This window comes from Solea solea, chromosome 3, assembly GCF_958295425.1.
Source record: "Solea solea chromosome 3, fSolSol10.1, whole genome shotgun sequence".
NCBI lineage: Eukaryota > Metazoa > Chordata > Actinopteri > Pleuronectiformes > Soleidae > Solea > Solea solea.
The window spans coordinates 7,825,237-7,843,814 of NC_081136.1; the positions used below are offsets into that span (position 1 = coordinate 7,825,237).

Here is an 18,578-nt window from a genome sequence, read left to right on the forward strand (position 1 = left end):
CTGGTTCATGTGGCTTCAAAATAATCCATTATCTGTTCTGTTCTGTTTAAATCACGTAATAATGTTCATCTGTATAATTTAAAGAAACTAAATATGACAAGTCTTAAGGGATTTGAGAGCGTGTGGTAAAACTAGTCGACTAGAGGCAACACCGAAGAGCAGTGACACACACTTTCCTGGAAGTGCCCCACCTTCCTTCCTCTGATCTGGCTGTACCAGATTTTAATTCAGCTTGGCTCATCCTCCTGATCAGTGATTATAAAACACAAAAGAGAAAAACATTTAAGACTTGTTGATTACAAGTGACGAAAAGAAAAATATTTGTGGCATGTGATGGTCCGACAAGACGTGCATGGAGTTTTTTGTTAGTGTGTGCAAGTGCAATGAAAGCTTCCGATCAACTAATCAGATTAATTTTATTCCTAATTCATTTTATTTTGAGTACGGTACTCTCAAATCTGAGTTTAAATGATATGAATCAAATTTACAACTTCTGTAAGACTATTATGACTCGTGAAAAAGGAATAACGTAGAATGGAAACAAGACAAAATAATACAGATGCATAGAATAGATACTGGCTTCACTGGATGTATATTGGCAATGTTTACAGTAATAGATGATATTATATAAGAGAAAAAAAAGTCATTTGTTTTTTATCACTAGAGTGACACTGATTTTGCGGTAAATAACACAACTATAATTAATGCAATTTATAGTGTTACTTATGTTCTAATAATGGTCAAGCACCAGCTATTTTGAGGTAGTAGGTGTTGCGGGGCCCAAGTTCTGCTTAGGGCCCCATATAGGCGCGGGCCGGCACTGTACACATGCGCACATAAACCCAAAACAAATATATTATGCAGTATAAGTTAATACCAACATATTAATGTGTTAGTATGCCCCTGTGTGAGGACTTATAATCCCATTATATTATCTTAACATGTAATAAGACTAATATAGTGCAACAAAAGACACTTCTAAATGAAAACATGAAAACACACGGAGTCCAAAGTTGTCACTGACTGAACCGGAAGTGTTCACCATGTTTGGTGAGAGACGTTATGACGACACACTCTGCGTGGATGAAACAGAGGAGGGGTAGGTGGGGGGGGAGAAAAAAAACCCGCTCAGCTTGCCCGTGAACGAGCCTTAATCGTCTCTTCATTCACGCCACGTGTATTATCGGTGTTCATCTTTTTTTATTTCTGGACCACCACATTTTATTTTTTTTCCCACGGCGGGAAGGAGCACTATGAATATACAGTAACAACAACGCCAAGGTGAGAACTGCATCACACGTTCCGCATCGCGGGTGCCTCAATAAATGCGCTGTACGTGAACAAGACGACATATGAACGCGTTATAAAGCGCAACGTTAACGTCAACTATTTTGTCGTTCCCGTCGTGTTTGCGAAAAGAGCTTGTGTCCGTGTCAACATCACGGTTACACATGACCGCGACTCATATTTCCTCCTCTGTCTCCGGCTCTTCACACATGAGAAAGTCACTGTGGAAACTATTAACACACAGATGATTTAAACACAAACACGGCTAAAAAAAACGTCATTTACACACGTGAATATTAATTTAGTACCCGTTCACATTTAGTGTATTTTTGTGCTTATTTACAGTCAAAAAATTGATGGATATTAGTAAATACTTAATGTACATGAACGCAGCACCATATTGTATTCTACTGTGCTGTCATATTATTATAATAATAACTTTATTTAACTACACAACAACCCTCTGGGTCCACACTGTTCAAACAAAGGTATTAACATGGTACTGTGTTTTTCATGTTGGTGAAACAGATAATGGCTGCTGTTGCTGTATAACCACATGGCTGGATTACTGCAAGGATTAGTAATCCTGAGTGACTCAAAAGGGAAACGGGGGCTGACTCATGATTTGAACCTCCCTTTTTTTTCCCGCCTTTGTATCCACTGACTGCACAAACAATTTTTATATATTATATAAATATTAAATATATATATGTATATATATATATATATATTTTTTTTTTTCTTAGACAGCTGCTTTTAGTTGAAAGTAGACCTAGTTTTAACTAGAGACAGAAGCAGCAGAGAGTAGAACTTCTTATCTAGAATCTCCCAAAGGTTTCAATTTGATTTTATTAGGGCTGCAACTGATTAAATGAATCGGCAACTATTTTGATAATCGAATAATGGTTTCAGATTTTTCAGCTCCATATAACAAAGGAATCATTAAAACTGAATAATCTTGGTTTGTGGATGAAAACAAGACATTTGAGAACCTTGTTATTTCCACTTTTGGGAAACACGATCAACATTTTTCAAAGTTTTCTGACATTTCATGGACCAAACAAGTACTCGATTATGAAAAGGATCGTTAGACACAAGTGGTTTTGCACTCAAACCCTTAGTATGATCTGAAAGTGTCTGCTTTCAGGTCTGAAACTCTGTTGTGTCATCGGTTTGAAGTGAACTCACCTGGGAGTTCACAGTTATCTCGCTGTGAAGACACAGAACGTGCAGTGCATTCAGACATCACACAGATAATGTCGCAACTCATGTGGCACCACATGCCACACAGGGGCGGACGAAAAAGTCTAAACAGAATTTAATACGATTTTGATGTGATGTTGGTAGTTTAGCTCCAGTTATTTTGAGACATTGGAGTGCATCTGGAGCACACTTGACTCCTCTGATGGGCAGAGTCTGCAGGTGTGCGTATGTGTGCCTTTTCTAATCATGCCCATTAAGTGAATGTACCAAGGGTGGACTCCAGTCAAGGTGCACAATCAGACATGGTATACTTGACTTAACTTATACTTGAGAGTGGCAAGATAAGAAAAGTAGTAAGAGAAGGCGTTAGATTGTAAAAAAATGAAGGGTTCCTTCATCGCTTTACCGAGAGCATCGGAGAACTACGATGACCTCACAAAAGAGGTTGTTCTTTTTCTTTTTCCCAGTAGGCTTCCGTTTCAAACTGCAAACTGCATGAATGTGATTGCCTTTGTGAACCTCAGCTAAAGTACATATACTTTAGAAGGTAGGGATAAGCCAATATTATACTTAGTATCACTAGTGCAAAGAGAAAAATGCGAGATCAACTACAAACCAAACATCATACATATCGCATGCTTCGCTGTAAAAAAAAAAAAGTACAGGAGCATAATATTTGTTACACAGTGACACACTATCGGACTGGAAGTGATATTGAAACATCTCAAACAAAAGGCTTTTTCTGAGGGCTATTGCTGCATTCCAAGTACATCAGAACTAGGACGTTGGAACTGGGTGGGACGTCGCCCCCAAGTTCAGTGCATTCCAGTTGAGAAGTCAGAAAAAAAAAACATGGACCCAAGTTTATCTCGGGCAATACGGGTCAATAACAACAACACTGGACGTGGTATTTTATGCACACAAACAGCAGGGGAACAGGTTAAAAATTAAACCATAAAACAAACGTGACAGAAGTGCCTTTAACTGTAAAAGTACGCTCTGTGTTTCCGAGGTTGGAAATCCAAATTTCTTACACATGGAACGCAGCATATGAAAACCAAAGGATTTCCATTTCAATGTGATGATTATACACTAACCAACTAGTATGTACTGTATACTAGGTAGTATAAATATAATATTCTAGATTCCAGATCTTTAAGTAGTTAGATGTCAGCATAGAAAGTAGAGACAAAAACAGACAGTGTTATGGTGAGTGTGTGAGCACAGTTGATCATTTTTAGCCTCAAGTTCAGGCAGCTATTCATCCCAACACACTCCCTCCAAACTGCCTCAGGCTAAAAAAAAAAAGGCCAGTGTGTGCACATTAGTGTTTCTCAGTCACCTACTGAGCATGCGGACACAACCCTCTTATAGTATGGTCGGTATTTCTGTGTGTAAAGACTGCACTGCTGGACTCAAAAAGGGACCGACATGTGAAGACTGGACTGTAAACACCTTCAAAGGCCAACTATGCTGGTGAACTTCCACCTCGAGACTTCTTTCAGGACGTACGCATTTTTCTCACGTTAAACACGTTTGTCCTGGTGACGAGGGCGGGGTGCCTGCCACATGAAACAAGTGCGTGCGCAGTATATCGTGTAGTTAAAGGACGGGGGGTGTGGATGACAGGAAACAAAGCAGAGCTAGAGAAAAGGCAGAGGACGACGCACTTGAAAATGTATGTAAAATGGTACAAGGACAAAAACTTTCAAATCAGTTTGTAATCAGTTTTTTTTAAAGAAGAATTGTGGATTTAAACTGATTTATGGATTATATGGTTATATTACTGCTATTACTACTTTAAGATATTTTTCTTCTTTTAAATATCTCTTACATCGTGTATCATTAAGAGATCTCATCCTGTACAGACTACCCACAAAGCTAGAGGAACATTTGTTTATTTGTGTACGCGTTTCCAGCTCTGAGCAATCAAGGGTGGACTTGCATCATTAAACATAAGAATGCTAAAGACTGTATGTCATGATGTTAATATCCATCCAGTCCAGACTCTCTTCTTTCAGACGTCACTGGCAGTTAACGGTTGAATTTGAATTGACGTCTATAGACATCATTGGTAGCCAATGAGTTAAAGACCTTAAAGCACCTGTGGACTGTATGTTTTCTGTGTTGACTTAAGCAAACAAGCAAATAAAAACAAACCCCTCCCAGTTTCTATGGGAGATCTGAGGCCATTGTCTCCCTTCCTGCTTACGTTTTCATACATTTGATTTTTCCCAGCCGTGTCCACGAGTCACTTAAACATGTTGTCTAGTTAGACCACTACAGTGACCTTTGACTGAGCGACTGATGCGACAGTGTACAAAAAGACAGTCATCCATGGAAAACCGAAGTTTGTCTTCATGCGTATCGCATCTGTTCACGTGTGTAGGAAGAAGGAAGTGTTGACTTTTAAGTTTAAGGAAGTGTCGATGTGACTGAAAGCTCGTACAGTGGAGTCAGCATGGTAAAGTTAAAAAACATTCCACCTCAAACTAAATTGCCCTTGCCGTCTGGCTACACCGCATATCATAAATTACACATCATTCATCTTCGTAGTACATGGGACAAATATAATCATTCTACTGATGACTTACATTTATGTTACAAGCTGCCATTGTAAAAATTGGGTAAAACATCATGATCAACAGCTCAAATTGGCTTTTGTAAAATGTCCATTTATATTTATAGTGACTTTTCAAAACGCAAGGACACTTTACAAAACAAAAAAAATAGAGCTGCAACTAACGATTACTTTCATAATCGATTAATCAAGTAAGTGTTTGGTCCATGAAATGTCTAAAAACGTTGAAAAATGTTGTTCAGTGTTTGTCAAACATGGAAATGATGAGGTTCTCAAATGTCTTGTTTGAAAATATAAGAAAATATTCACATTTAAGAAGCTAAAACTGTCAGAAACCTTGTTTTAATAATGAAAAAAGCTTCAAACCGATTAATCGATTATCAAAATAGTTGACGATTAATTTAGTAAATCACTCTTAATAATCGATTAATCAAGCAATTGTTTCAGCGCTAAAAGAAACCAATCTGTGATTACAGAGAGTAGGCTATTTTTAACAGGTTGGTTTTGAGTCTCGATTTAAAGAGGGGAAGAGAGTCAGAGTTGCAGATGTATTGGGCTGGTGCAATATTCATCCTTTGATAGCCGTTTGTTGTCTCTGTCATGCTGTGTGTTGTTCCACAGCTGCTGTTGCAGCTGAGTTGGCCATGAAAAAAAGTCTCCTGTGGGAAACAAAAAAGGTTTATTTGGTTTGGTGGGATTCGACTTCACAGCATAGATTGTATTTATTGTGACAAGCTGTATTTTAGGATCTAGTCCAAACTCTTGGGAGGCAGGACAAATATGAGTGTGGCTCAAACATGGTGCATGGGTGTGTATGTATGTGGGCTTTGTTTTTCTCTCCAGAGAAATCAGTGTGTGCACAGGGAGTATATTCTTAAACTCCGCATGACTGTACACAGGGTTAGGGTGAAGTGGAATGGTTATGGAGGTCTACTTGTAAACATGAGCTTGTTTTTATGGTCAAAAAACCTTACCGTTTCTACAGAACGAGCAAGTCTACTGCGCCTCTCAGGCTGCCTTCTGTCAGCCGAGCAGTGTCAGAGCTAAACCACACCTCCACAACACCAAATCTCTTGTGATTGGTCACCTCTAAGATGCTAAGAACACAGCTTGCCGCTTCAACGCCACATTCTTGTGGGGGCAAAACACAGGTGACCAAGTCTGGTGATGGAGTGTCATTTTGAGTGATGGTAGACTGGTGTGGTATACCCTAAAGATAAAAGGGAAAAAAAATTACTATATCATCAACAATGTAAACTTGATAAATTCAACAGTAACTTCAAAGACAGGAAAAGTCATGATATTCAGTTGAATGAATTGATTTAAATAAAGTAGAGCAATGATTGCTCTACTGTATCTTCAATAGCTTTTTTGTATGAGAATGAAAACTGATTACAAAAGTGCACGGATAATTACTTCAGAAGCTAAATTATACTAGACTCGCTGTTCTGTGCCAATGTTACGGTCAGCTGTTCCCTATGCACTCAAAATAATGAACACGAACTACAGCAAACGGATCAAAAAAATAAAAAGCCAAAGTCTTAACATTATGACACTTTAGAAGAGTGTTGGAGCTAACGCTTCCTTTTCAAGTCCTGTTGCTCGTGCTACACTGGCAAGCATACATGCAAACTGACATAATTCATTAATGTTCGGAACACTTACATCTTTGTCATCCGGGAAATCCATCAGAGATAGCTGGCACTGCTCCTTCTTTCAGGTCAACTTTGGCACCCAAGAAGACGTTCAGCAAGGTTAGCAGCTTATCAAGAGTCCAATGTTACGGTTAATAACAGAACAGCTAGCAGTTCAGTTCATTTTACGTCCATGTAAAGGATGGAATTGTAAATTCCAATCGGAATTAATTTGCTCATGTAAACATAGCGCGTTCTCAGCTGTGCTTGTTGTGAGATTTTAGGGATTCATTTGCTGAGATTCACCCAAAAACCACAGAAATGCAAGTTCCCATTCTTCTGTCAACACTTCACTGGCATATCAGTCAGGCCATTGATTTGAACCTACACACTCCTTTTACTCCTTTTATTCAGCGGTTTATACTAGAGAGCAGCTCGGGACATATTTCTCTGCCCGAGAGAATATTGACAGAGCCCGACCCACATCCTGTCTGAGCCCGACAAATACTCAACGCACTCTGAAGAGCTCTGTGACTGTCACACAGGCGGTGGTTAGCCTTAAACTAGGGTTACGGCAAATGACAAAAGTTGTCATTGTATCCAGGAGGAACAAACTACTAGCTTCATGAACACAGCACTTTAATACCAGAATTTAATAACATTTCAGCCTTAACGACCATCATTTCTTCCCTCCATCTATCCAGTCGGATACCAATGCTCTAGTTAAGACATTAAACAGTAAGTTAGTTCATTCCAGCATCCGCAGGTCCACATGATGTATCACAAGAACTAATCATCTGTCATTCATACATACATCACACCACTGTGCAGTCTCTCTATAGGGCTGTTGGGTATGGACCTCCCCTCACAGCCCACTGCCAGAATGTAAATACATTTCTGCAGAAGGGCTTAAGAAGTGAGGAGAACACTGGGAGAGGACTGACTAGAACAACTCCCACATCCAGTAATCCGTGTGAGAATGTGTCTGATTATTCCTCTCCCCCGTTTCACCAGAAGCTCCTACATCAGGATGAAGGGAAGAACAGACACACCACAGGACAGGTGAGTCTAAATCCATGGTTTTATTTGCTGCTGACAAATCTGTAGCGCTTATATCATAATATTATCAGCTGTGGAGAAACGTTGCACTGACGATATTACTTGCAATAACGAAAACATAGTATACAGTGTTAATGTTGCCCTGCTTTGGATTCATTGCTAACTTAGACCCGAGTAACCTGTGCAGACTGAAAGAAATTAAAATTTCAACAAGATGCTTTTATTAAAGAAATTTAAGAGATTTTTGAGAGATTTTAAGGCCACTTAATTGGGAGAAAATAACACTGAAAAATGTAAACAAAAGAAAATTTCTAACTTTCAAATAACTACCACAATGATGATTCATTGCATGTAAAAGCGGTCCTTATGATAAGTGTTTTGCACATTTTGTGAAATAACTCTAATGACAGCCTCTCCACCACCTAACACACTTTACTTGTGATTACACAGAGGCTGTCTGGTGGCGGTCTGTTTCTTCATTTTGGGCCTGGGAACGCTGCTACCATGGAACTTCTTCATGACGGCCTCGATGGTAAAAAACATTATACATGAAATGCTTTTAACCTTTTTCTCTGCATTTACTCATGTCATGTGACAGCTTTGAGCTTTCCTTAAACTTCTTAAAGAGTCACATGTCAAACAATGGAGGAAAAAAAAATATATGCATGTCTAGGGAACCTGCATAATCCAATATAAGTCTGGTCGTTTTCTCAATAACCGATTTTGTCCATGAAAATGGTACAAAATGTCAATGAAAATGACAACCTCCTCAAATATAGATATTCAGTTAGAGGAACCAGAACGTGTTCACATTTTAGAATACAGTTCTCATATTCAGTTAATAATCAGTGAATTGTTTGGATGCGTCGAAAATGGTATGTTTGCTCATGTACTGCTCTGGATGTAAGTTCATGTTTATGACCTGAGGGGCAACCCCGTGAAACCCACACAGCGTGTCATGTGAAAGGACCGACGCGTGTGCTCGTGTCAGAATGAAGCCTCTGTCCACATACGTGTTTTAACCCATCTGCTGAAAACTGTGACACCGGACAGTCGGCGATGTTCACGTACTTTCTTCTTCAGCATGAGCAGCACTGGACATTTAAGCTTATTGAGAGGCCAGTGAAACTTCAATGCGTTTCCTATCTGCTCCTGGAGCACGATAAATCAGAGACCGTACCATTATAACTGCTATTATTGCCACCCTTTGAACACTGTTTAACTCTTGCCTTATCTTTACAATGTTATGTCATTTGTGTGTTTTGGCTACTTATTTCTACGCTATTAGTTTACACAGAACACATATTATTTTTTATTATTATAATAATGGCTGCTAAACTGAAATACAATTGTGTATTTTATTTAATAAGTACAACTGCTCTAGCCGAGCGGAAAGAGAACTTGCCTTGTGGACAAAAGGTTGCCCGGATTGAGTCCCCATCAGGTCAACGTCCGGGTTGGTAACTCTAAATTGACCCCAGCCACATCCAGTGTACTCCCTGTGCTGGTCCCAAGCCTGGATAAATAAGAGAGTTGTGTCAGAAAGGGCTAAATTAAATCTCTGCTAAAACGAACACAAATTAAAAGGTTCTGTGTTTCAGACATGAACGGTACAGTATGTTTCCATAGTTGCATCACGTAGAACATTTAGATCAGGGATTTAAAGAGGGCCAGATAAAGTAACAGTAAAGTAACAGTAATATTTACAGGTAGGTTCAGAGAGCAACTCCCTACCAGCTGAGCTAATGTGTCTCCTGCTACAGTGGTGATTAAAATGTGTGTATGATCGCATCCAGGACCGATTTTCTGTCCCCGTCCGTCTCTGGCCTCAAACAATACAAAACCAAACTGACGCTGCGGGCCAGACTTCGGACGTGCCCGATTTACATGCCGTCTGTGTTTGTGTACCCTGGTATGAAATGGTCTAATATGCATTTTCTGTGTTTGCAGTATTTCCAGCAACGCTTAAACACAACAGAATGGAACAACGGCACAGTCAGTGTCGGCAAAGAGTACTACTTCAACAACTGGATGACCTTGCTGTCCCAGCTGCCCCTGCTGCTCTTCACCCTCCTCAACTCCATCCTCTACCAGAGGTAACACAGGGTCAGACAGTGTCGATCTTTCCATCCAGATTGATGCAGATTGCTGGTGTTCTTGGTTCAATCATTTACCCCATTCTGTGTTTCAGGATATCGGAGAGGATGCGGATCGGGGGCAGCCTCGTTTTCATCCTGCTGCTCTTCCTCCTCACAGCAGTGCTGGTCAAAGTGCCCATCGAAGACAAAGACAGCTTCTTCTCGATCACCATGGCTACAATCTGGTTCATCAACTGTAAGTAGGAGTGAGCGGAGGCCCCCGGGGCACACATGTGAGTGGAAATGCGCTCAATGACGACACGTGTTCTCCCGCAGCGTTCGGTGCCGTGCTGCAGGGCAGTCTGTTTGGCCTGGTGGGCCTGCTGCCGCAGAAGTACAGCACCATCTTCATGAGCGGCCAGGGGCTCGCTGGAACCTTCGCTGCCATCGCTCTGCTGCTCGCCACTGCCAGTGAGTCACCCACGTGCACACACACACAAACACACAACACTCTCTGAGGGCCTTGTTCTACATCTAATTTGAATGATCCTCAGTTTCTAGGCAACTGAGGATCATTCAAATTAGATGTAGAACAAGTCAAAACACACACACACACACACGTTCACCCAAAGGTGTTTCTAGTCCTTGGCAGGTTGATTGACACACACACACACACACACACACACACACATCAAGTATACATGTATATAATAATAATGTTCTGGTTTTGATAGAATTGTGTTTTAATGTTTTTATGTAAAGCACACCTTGTATGAAATGCCCGGCAAAAATAACGTCATTCCTATGTTAATATGTAGCTACTTCTGAATTGAGTATAGACACAAAATACCATAAAAAAACTCAATTTTAAAGCCTCCATGACATGAAAATACATTTTAGTTAGATAAAAAAAATTATTCCTCTTGGAGGTGAAGCCGTTAGGTTGACTCAGCTTGTACTTAGGGAGTGTACTTCGTCGCAATCCCATCAAGCATTGTATTTGGGATGAAATTTCATCCTCGTCATCATCCTCTTAATCAAAATCATTCCTCTCGGCTTCCGCTTCAGATAACGTCGCATTTAGACGAAATTGGGGACAAAAGATTTTGTTAAGTTGTGTCGTCGCCCTAGGATGTGACTCGACCCTCCCTCGCGGCGACTTTTTAACAGGAAATTAATCTGTGGAAGCTTCTAGAGCTACGAGATCCATGTCATGAGGACACGCAGTGCCCACAATCTGAAGTGCTATGAAGGATTGAATATTGTCTGTGTCGTGGAAATAAAAAGTATTTTATGGCACTTTTCCATTATACAGCTCTAGCTCGCCTCTACTCTGGGGTTTGTTTGCTTTTCCATTAGGGATAGTACTTGGAGCTTCATCAGACTGCCGGTTTCCAACTATAGATCAGTTAAAAACACTTAAAAAAATTCTGCGTTAATTGCAACATGTAGCAAGGAAATGTCTAAAATATCAATATTTAACAGAGGAGTATAGGGTAATTAGCAACAGCACTGCCGAAAGCTGTGTCAGAAGGCGTCTGTGCTCCGGTTGTGCAAGAAGTGCTCAATCATCTTTTTAATGAACGGATTCTAATGATTCAGGACACCGAAAACAACTGCTTTGCCCGTCACTAGTTTGTGTGTTTGTTGTCGTGTATATAACAATGTCACGGCAGTTTCGTGCAGCCATGGAAAAAGCACCATTAGTCAGGAACTGTCTCTCTTCTTCGCAAATTACTCCAGACGTGGAACATTGACTTTAAAGCGCTATGACTCGATGTTCGACACGGTCACTCAGTCAAGTCCGTCAACAAGGTGGGGGGTGTGGCATAGAGCCGCTCCTGTAGTGATGAGATAAGAAGGTGGCCTCGCTCTTCACCTCGGCCTTGAAACCACCTCAGATGAACTTGTGACTAGCACAGCAAACATATGACATAACATGGTACAACACCTTATTAATGATACATTTTCCCAGTTTTTCCAGACGTGTTTTGCATGTCATAAACATTTATAAACTGTTCTCCCATGAACAACAGTATTTTGTCTCCTTTAACGTTAGTTGGTCGAGGTGTAGGTCTGCTTCATGTCTTCATCTGTGCTCATGTTGTGTCCTTTTTGTTTGCTAACTCATGTTTCATCTCTGCAGGCGACACAGACTTTGAAACGGCAGCTTTGGGCTATTTCATCACACCGTGTGTGGGGACGGTGGCCACACTCTTTAGTTACATGCTTCTACCTCGCCTGGTCAGTCCACACCCAGCTGTGCATCACTACTGTCACATTACCCACAAATCCACTCATCTTCAGCTAAACAATAGTCATATTGAAACTACTGCGAAATTCAGGATGCTACAGTTTTGGAAATGAAGTTAAATGAGTAAATATAAGATTTGGGACTGAGACACATTTGAATTAAAGCCGCTGAAACCTGAGTAATGTTCACACGAGTGTGACCTGATCCTGTGAAGCGAAACAGGAGTTCAAACCTGCCTCGTCCGTTTCCTTGCAGGAGTTTGCGCAGTTTTATCTGAAAAACGGCGGCAAGTACGAAGCGGTCACCACGGACGAGCTGCTGAAAGGTGAGCCCGAGCAATCTCATTTTGAAGTTTAAAAAGCCCCTTTAAATGAATACAATTACCGTCATCAGAGATTTGTTTGCATGCGTTTGCTTTTCCACTCAGTTCTCACAACGGTGTCGTTGAGCCTGTTTGAATGAAATCAGTTCAGTGGAGCATTATCTTGTTAAGTCAGTTGACCTCTCCATTTATCCAATTAGAGTCTCAGACAGACAGAGGCACCCTGTTCCACTCAGACAGCCTCTGTGTGTCTGTCCATGAAAGCCTAAAAAATAAAAATTAAAAAAAAACTCGTACTTTCGGGCATGTATCGAACAACAAGGTTTCCTCTTTTGCAGAGAGCGGCACCGCGGAGAACGGGAAGGTTAACGGTCACGCACACGACGCGGCCAACAGCAGTCCAGCTGAGGCCAAGATGGAGTCTACTACAGATGGGACCAAGCAGGCCTTCCTGGCACTGGAGCAGGTGGAGAAGAAACAAGCCAAAGCCTCAATCGTAGAGGTTTTCAGAAAGGTTCATCTCCTCCTCTGCTTTTGACTGTGCAGTCCCAGTTATTTTAGAGTTTAGTTAATAGAGGGGTCACACTTATGGGCCGCTCCTCTTTTCCTTTCTCCTTTAGATCTGGGTGATGGCGTTCTGCGTCACGTTTCTGTTCACCGTCACTCTGTCCGTGTTCCCCGCCGTCACCGTAGACGTCAGGACATCTTTTCCAGGAAATTGGGGTGAGCGACTGAGGGTCCTGCTGCAGACAAAAACAGACTCGCTCAGTGTGTTGTGAACTGATGGTGAACTCTTGCTGTGTCCTTTGATCAGAGCGCTACTTTCTGGCCGTGTGCTGCTTCTTAACGTTCAACCTCAACGACTGGATCGGTCGCTCCATCACCACCTTCTTACGCTGGGTGAGTGTCAAACGCTGTCCCCCCCCACCCATCTCTTTGCGATACAATAATCTAACTTACCGATACATGTTTAGCATGCACAGCTTTCTTAGAAAGTACAATCGTTTACAAACTTCATTTAATTAGAAGTCGTTAGTCCAGTCGGCTAAATGCTTGCGTTTACGTGACTTTAGAAAACAGAACATATTATTGTCAGTCCGATTAAAGCAGGACATTTGAATTACATGTAAACATGTGAATCCCTTTAAAAAGATTTTTTTATACCAAGAAACGTATATTTTATACCATGAAATATATTGAGCTCTCGAGGCAACCTCATTGTCCTTAGTACGATCGTTTAATCGTCAACTTTTTTGATAATCAATTCTTCGGTTAGACTGTTCTTTCAATAACTAAAAGTCAGGTTTCCTGATATTTTTCAGCTTCTTAAATGTGAATATTTTCTGGTTTTCTTTGCTCCATATAACAAAGAAAGAGAAATTCTGTTATTTTTGGTTTGTGGACAAAAACATCATCACTTCCAGGTTTGAGAAACACTGATAGTGTTATGGTACTCTATTAATGGAGAAAATATGGGTTTAAAACCAAGTTACCCTCACTATTGACAGCTGATGTGCGACGTCATGGAGACGATATCCAAAAATCACATTTAATGGCAGAATATATGATTCGTTAGTCCTAATACAATACATCCTAAACTCTCTGTTCCGCCTCTTCCTCCGCAGCCTCGCAAAGAGTCTCTTCTGTTCCCGATGCTGGTCGTCTCTCGGATTGTGTTCATCCCTCTGCTGATGCTCTGCAACGTCCAGTCTCGCTCGTACCTGCCCGTCTACTTCTCCCACGACGGGGTCTTCACCGCCATCATGTCCTTATTCTCCGTGTCCAGTGGCTACTTTGTGTGCCTTTCCATGTCTTACGCACCACAGTGAGTACAAACCACTTTACTTACCTACACACGAGAACAAGTTAATCCACACGGAACCAGTGTTTTGGGAGAGCTCAAACGCTGTATTTGGAAAACAGAGGAAGTTTTGTTTGCCATTTGGATAAGCCCCCGGAGTGGTATGGTTAATCCTGGCTGCCTGGAAACCGATCACATGACCAAGAGCAAGAAGTGTGTTTGTGTGTCAGTGATGTCACACGGTTGCCCTCTCTCTCTCGTCAGGTTGGTGGAGCCCAAAGACGCGGAGACTGCAGGAGCACTGATGACCTTCTTCTTGGCCCTGGGTCTGTCGTTAGGAGCCGCGCTGTCCTTCCCTCTGAGGGCGCTGGTCTAGACAGACACACACAGGTGGAGGTGACATGTTTTGTCGTCAGTCAATCCTCCCTGGATCATCTTCTCTTGTCTTGTCTTGTGTGTTTTGTATTTGTTTTTCACGACATCACATCTCCACAGTTTATGAAGCGTTCATTTCCTTTTTCTTTTTTGCCACACGTGACGGGACTCCCTTCAGATGTAGGAATAAAGGGGGGGGAACGTGTATTAACTTGCAGTAAGTGTTGTTTATGTTACTGCTGAAGAAGAAGTTGAACAACATTAGGATTTTCTCTCATAGGACATTTTCCTTTAGGGCATTATGTGTGTATAAATATATGAATGAACGCTGATCACATAGATTAAAAATAAAAGGGAAAACGCACACGTATAGAGCGATTGGCATTCGTCACCGAAGTCGTACAGGTAGTGAGCTTGGTATCGGTACTTTTGCACCTTAGTATCGTACCCAATACTAATTTTTAGTATTGATTTTTATTTGAGTATCGACTTTTTATTTGACAACCCTGTCGCTAACGGAATATAGCTCTAGAATTGACTGTTTTTTTTTTAAACTGCCTCGTGGGTATGCATGTAAAAACAAGAACCTGGGCCACGCTGGGTGTTTGCTTTTTCCATTTCATCATCCAGGTTTGTTTGCGGATTAGAGCAGAGGGTAAATATTTGCAGTATTTTGTGCATCTCTTCAATCTTTTACTCTGGATTTTCTTTGTTGTGTGAAATACATTTGCTTGAAGTGCAAGAAGCACAGCTTCACAGTGCGACTTATTTATAGCCATCTTCAAAGACAGCTCAACATGAGACGCGGCAGATCGGCGACCTGATCGCCGTGGTGCATGCACACATCCAGTTTAACCTGGGTTTAAAATAGCTGACAGGTACACACAGACTAAAGACGCAAAAAATAAGTGTTTGGGCAGAAAAAATGATGCAGACTGCCAGAAAAACATTTTTTCAGACTGGTCTTGAAAATCTGCTTTCCCAAATCTGATTTATAACACGTGAAGGTAAATTAACAGGCAGTTTAAACGCATGGTATATAATTCCTGCCTCAACGTGAACAACAACAAAAGACCTAGTACAGTGGTCTGCAACCTATTGTTTTTTTGTTTTGTTTTTTTATGGACCAAGGCGATAACTGAAAAGTGGTTTAGTATGTGCTTGAAAAGACCTTAAAAAAAGTCAGGAAATAGAGACACACAATAAACTCATAAACTTACATCAGGCGACCCCTGGTGGATAACTGCTGCATGTGTGCCATTAACACCCAGACCACTTTCTTGCCCTCAAAAACTTGCAGCGCCACTTTACACAGTGAGAGCTGTAGGTCAGTGCTGCCACCTGCTCGTCAGAAACTAGATGCTGTTACTTGAAAGCCATTAAAAACAACTGAACTTGGGTGTAAATATTAAAAAATAACTAGTGATTAAAAAAACTAAGAAAAACACGTGTTTAATTATTGTATAGATATTTATAGCGGCCATTATTTAACTCTAGATTTTATTTTTATGTCGCTACCGGTGTGCTTTTCCTCCTGGAAGAATTGTTTTATATTTTCCTCATAGTAGTGCTTCATGTGTTTTAGGAATTAATGGTCATTAATTCACTTTTTTTCTTCTTAAATAAGATAATAAGCCTTGATTTTTTTTTTTACAGCTTTTGTGTTTTTTATTTTACTGACATAAATGAAGAGTGTGTGAGGAAGTCGATGGAAAACATTTTGCTGCTTTAATAATGAACCAAGGGCTGAGTCCAAATGGACGAATAGAGAAACTTTTTCTATTCTAGAATTTGTTTTTCCATTTTATATTAGGTCGATGGTGTTTGAAAGAAGGAGGGAAGTTGAAAAGTACCTCATCACTAACATCATGTATCATGTTTTTAATGTCAAATTCTGTGTCAACTGTGAAACAAATGTAATAATAATTCACACTTCAGAATTTTGGTAATTTTCCATTTTCCTTTGGATTTCTCACTGTTTTCATTGTCATTACTGATTCATCTGTCTTTGTGTGATTGTGTGATCAATCAATTTGTTGTTTTGTCTAAGAAACTACAAAATGCCGACGTCCTCAAATGTCTTGTTCTTAAAATGTATGCGTTTGTTTTCACGATATGAATTTTAACAAAAAAAACATCCTGTTGCAAATTTTCTGGGAAACAATTGTGATATTTATGGGTTTTTTAAAGCTCAAGTTTCGAAGCTCAGTATTGCCGTGTTACACATTTAAATAATAAACATATAAACACTTGTTTTAAATTGCTAAAAAAAAAAAAAAAATTGTTCAGCCCTGATAAAAAAATAAATAAGAAACTGAATTGTCAAAAGAAAATTGCCGCCACGATAGTTTGTTGCCTTTGAAAAGAGCAAAGAAAAAAACTGAAAATACTAATTAATCAAGACATTTTTTGTTGCAGTAATGGCTATTGCTGTGGACAGTGTCATATTCAGCCTAAGCAATAATAATAATGTTTGTGTCTTGTTAAATTAACCGTAAACTCAGCTGCTGCCGGCGATGTTGTAATTAGTCTGTGCTCGTTGCTTATTACTGATGTTAGAGCAGAAAAAAAAAAAACAACAACTCGATATAAAGTCAGTGTCAACAAATGTTCTCGTTGTTGTGTTTTTCTTCTAAATGTCGGTGAATCCAGAGCGACGACACGACACGCAGCTCGTCGTCTGTGCAGTGCAGTGCAGTGTAGACCGTCACGTTACGGGTTACACATAAAAAGGGATTTCATGCAAGCCTGTTGGTTATGTAAGTTGTTTAGATTTGGTTGTTATTAAATTGGATGTTATAAAACCAGACATTTGTCTGTCGTTGCTTTTTGTCAGAATGTGTGAAAAATAAATCTTTGTTATATTGTCTAATAGATGTGGAACAAAAAACAAAAGGATCGGCACACAAATCAGAAAGGGCAGCAAAAAAATATAAAATAAGGGGGACATGTAAAAAATAAAAAAAAGTGGTACAAAATGACTCAGTAGCGCCCCTCAAAGGTGAAACCCAGTAGGACAAAGCAGAAACTAAATTGCACCAAATTTCACAAAACTTGGTGGAGACATGTCACAGCCCAAGAAAAAAGTCAAATTGTGACCAAGAAAGTGTCCAAATATAAACTGTCAAGTGTCCTTGTATATAGTATGTCGACAGAAATATCTTCATACTGTCAAAAATGTCCCTGTATAGTTTGTCAACAGAAACTGTCCAAATACAAGTCAAAAATGTCCTTGTGTACACCTTCTCATTTAATGGTTATTCTTTATTTCATGACTATTTACATTTTTGACTCTCACTGAAGGCATGTGTTAATTCATAGTTTTGATGCCTTCAGTGAGAGAAATAGTCATGAAAAGGTGTTCCCAAACTTTTGACTGGTAGTGAGTGTACACACACACACACACACACACTGCATGTTACTGTTCCCACTGGGTTGGTACATTTTAAACATGTGTAAAATAATACAGTGGCATGAATAGACCTGCAAAACCTGTCATTTCTAAATTTAAAAACATTTTCCCAAGCTTATAAATAAACAACGATAATCAGACACACAAACCAACATAAGACGGAACACGTTAAAACGATTAAATCCGGAGAAAAGCAGTTTAACGGCGTCATTTCTAAATCGATTCTGCTTGAACAGGCTCTCCACGCTCCGGCACACCGGAGGCACCTTTTATACACGTGACGACACCACAAGATTTGTGTGGATAAACTGGAGGAAAAACTGTATTTCAGCAGACATTTAACTATTCTTAGAGTAAATTTAGTTTTACATTTTATTGGACTTACTTTAGAGGCAGCAGTGGATCCGTTTCCGGCCTGAAAAGCTGGACTTTAACGTTCATCCAAAAGCTCAGCTGTTCCTGCCCACGTTAACGATGTTGCGTTTGTGTACACTCAGCTAAATGGAACTCAACCGTCACAGGTGTAAATACTTCCATTTGTGACGGTTGAGTTCCATTTAGCTGAGACGTTT

At 40.2% G+C, this 18,578-nt stretch overlaps 2 protein-coding genes across 5 annotated transcripts in view; one reads left to right on the forward strand and one right to left on the reverse strand.

Annotated features, from left to right (window-relative positions):
• Positions 1-18,513, reverse strand: part of LOC131456516 (uncharacterized) — a 29,836-nt gene extending 11,323 nt beyond the window's left edge. Inside the window, exons 1-2 of the mRNA XM_058624913.1 lie at positions 18,392-18,513; positions 9,170-9,280 (exon numbers count right to left, since the gene is read on the reverse strand). The gene's annotated coding sequence lies outside the window, so the exon portion shown is untranslated. The remainder of the gene's footprint in view (positions 1-9,169; positions 9,281-18,391) is intronic.
• On the forward strand, positions 1,105-17,403 carry LOC131456515 (equilibrative nucleoside transporter 2). Of its 4 annotated transcripts, none has more exons than XM_058624908.1 (13): positions 1,105-1,281; positions 7,720-7,767; positions 8,215-8,296; positions 9,715-9,860; positions 9,956-10,098; positions 10,179-10,313; positions 11,989-12,086; positions 12,352-12,421; positions 12,757-12,932; positions 13,039-13,141; positions 13,233-13,318; positions 14,044-14,243; positions 14,484-17,403. In XM_058624908.1, the coding sequence occupies exons 2-13, from the start codon at positions 7,736-7,738 to the stop codon at positions 14,593-14,595; spliced, it is 1,383 nt and encodes a 460-aa protein (XP_058480891.1). In that variant the 5' UTR covers positions 1,105-1,281; positions 7,720-7,735; the 3' UTR covers positions 14,596-17,403. The 4 variants fall into 4 exon arrangements, with proteins under 4 accessions (XP_058480891.1, XP_058480892.1, XP_058480893.1 ...); XM_058624909.1 differs by having other exon boundaries at positions 7,723-7,767; XM_058624910.1 differs by lacking the exon at positions 1,105-1,281 and adding an exon at positions 4,098-4,168.
• Positions 18,514-18,578: the final 65 nt, after the last annotated feature.

What these genes read in the sequence shown, in the direction of transcription:
- LOC131456515 (XM_058624910.1), top strand. Translation starts at nt 4,113, where the DNA reads ATGACAGGAAACAAAGCAGAGCTAGAGAAAAGGCAGAGGACGACGCAC. An exon ending in ACAGACACACCACAGGACAG is followed by an intron (nt 7,768 to 8,214) that starts GTGAGTCTAAAT and finishes GTGATTACACAG; the next exon opens with AGGCTGTCTGGTGGCGGTCT. An exon ending in CACGGACGAGCTGCTGAAAG is followed by an intron (nt 12,422 to 12,756) that starts GTGAGCCCGAGC and finishes CCTCTTTTGCAG; the next exon opens with AGAGCGGCACCGCGGAGAAC.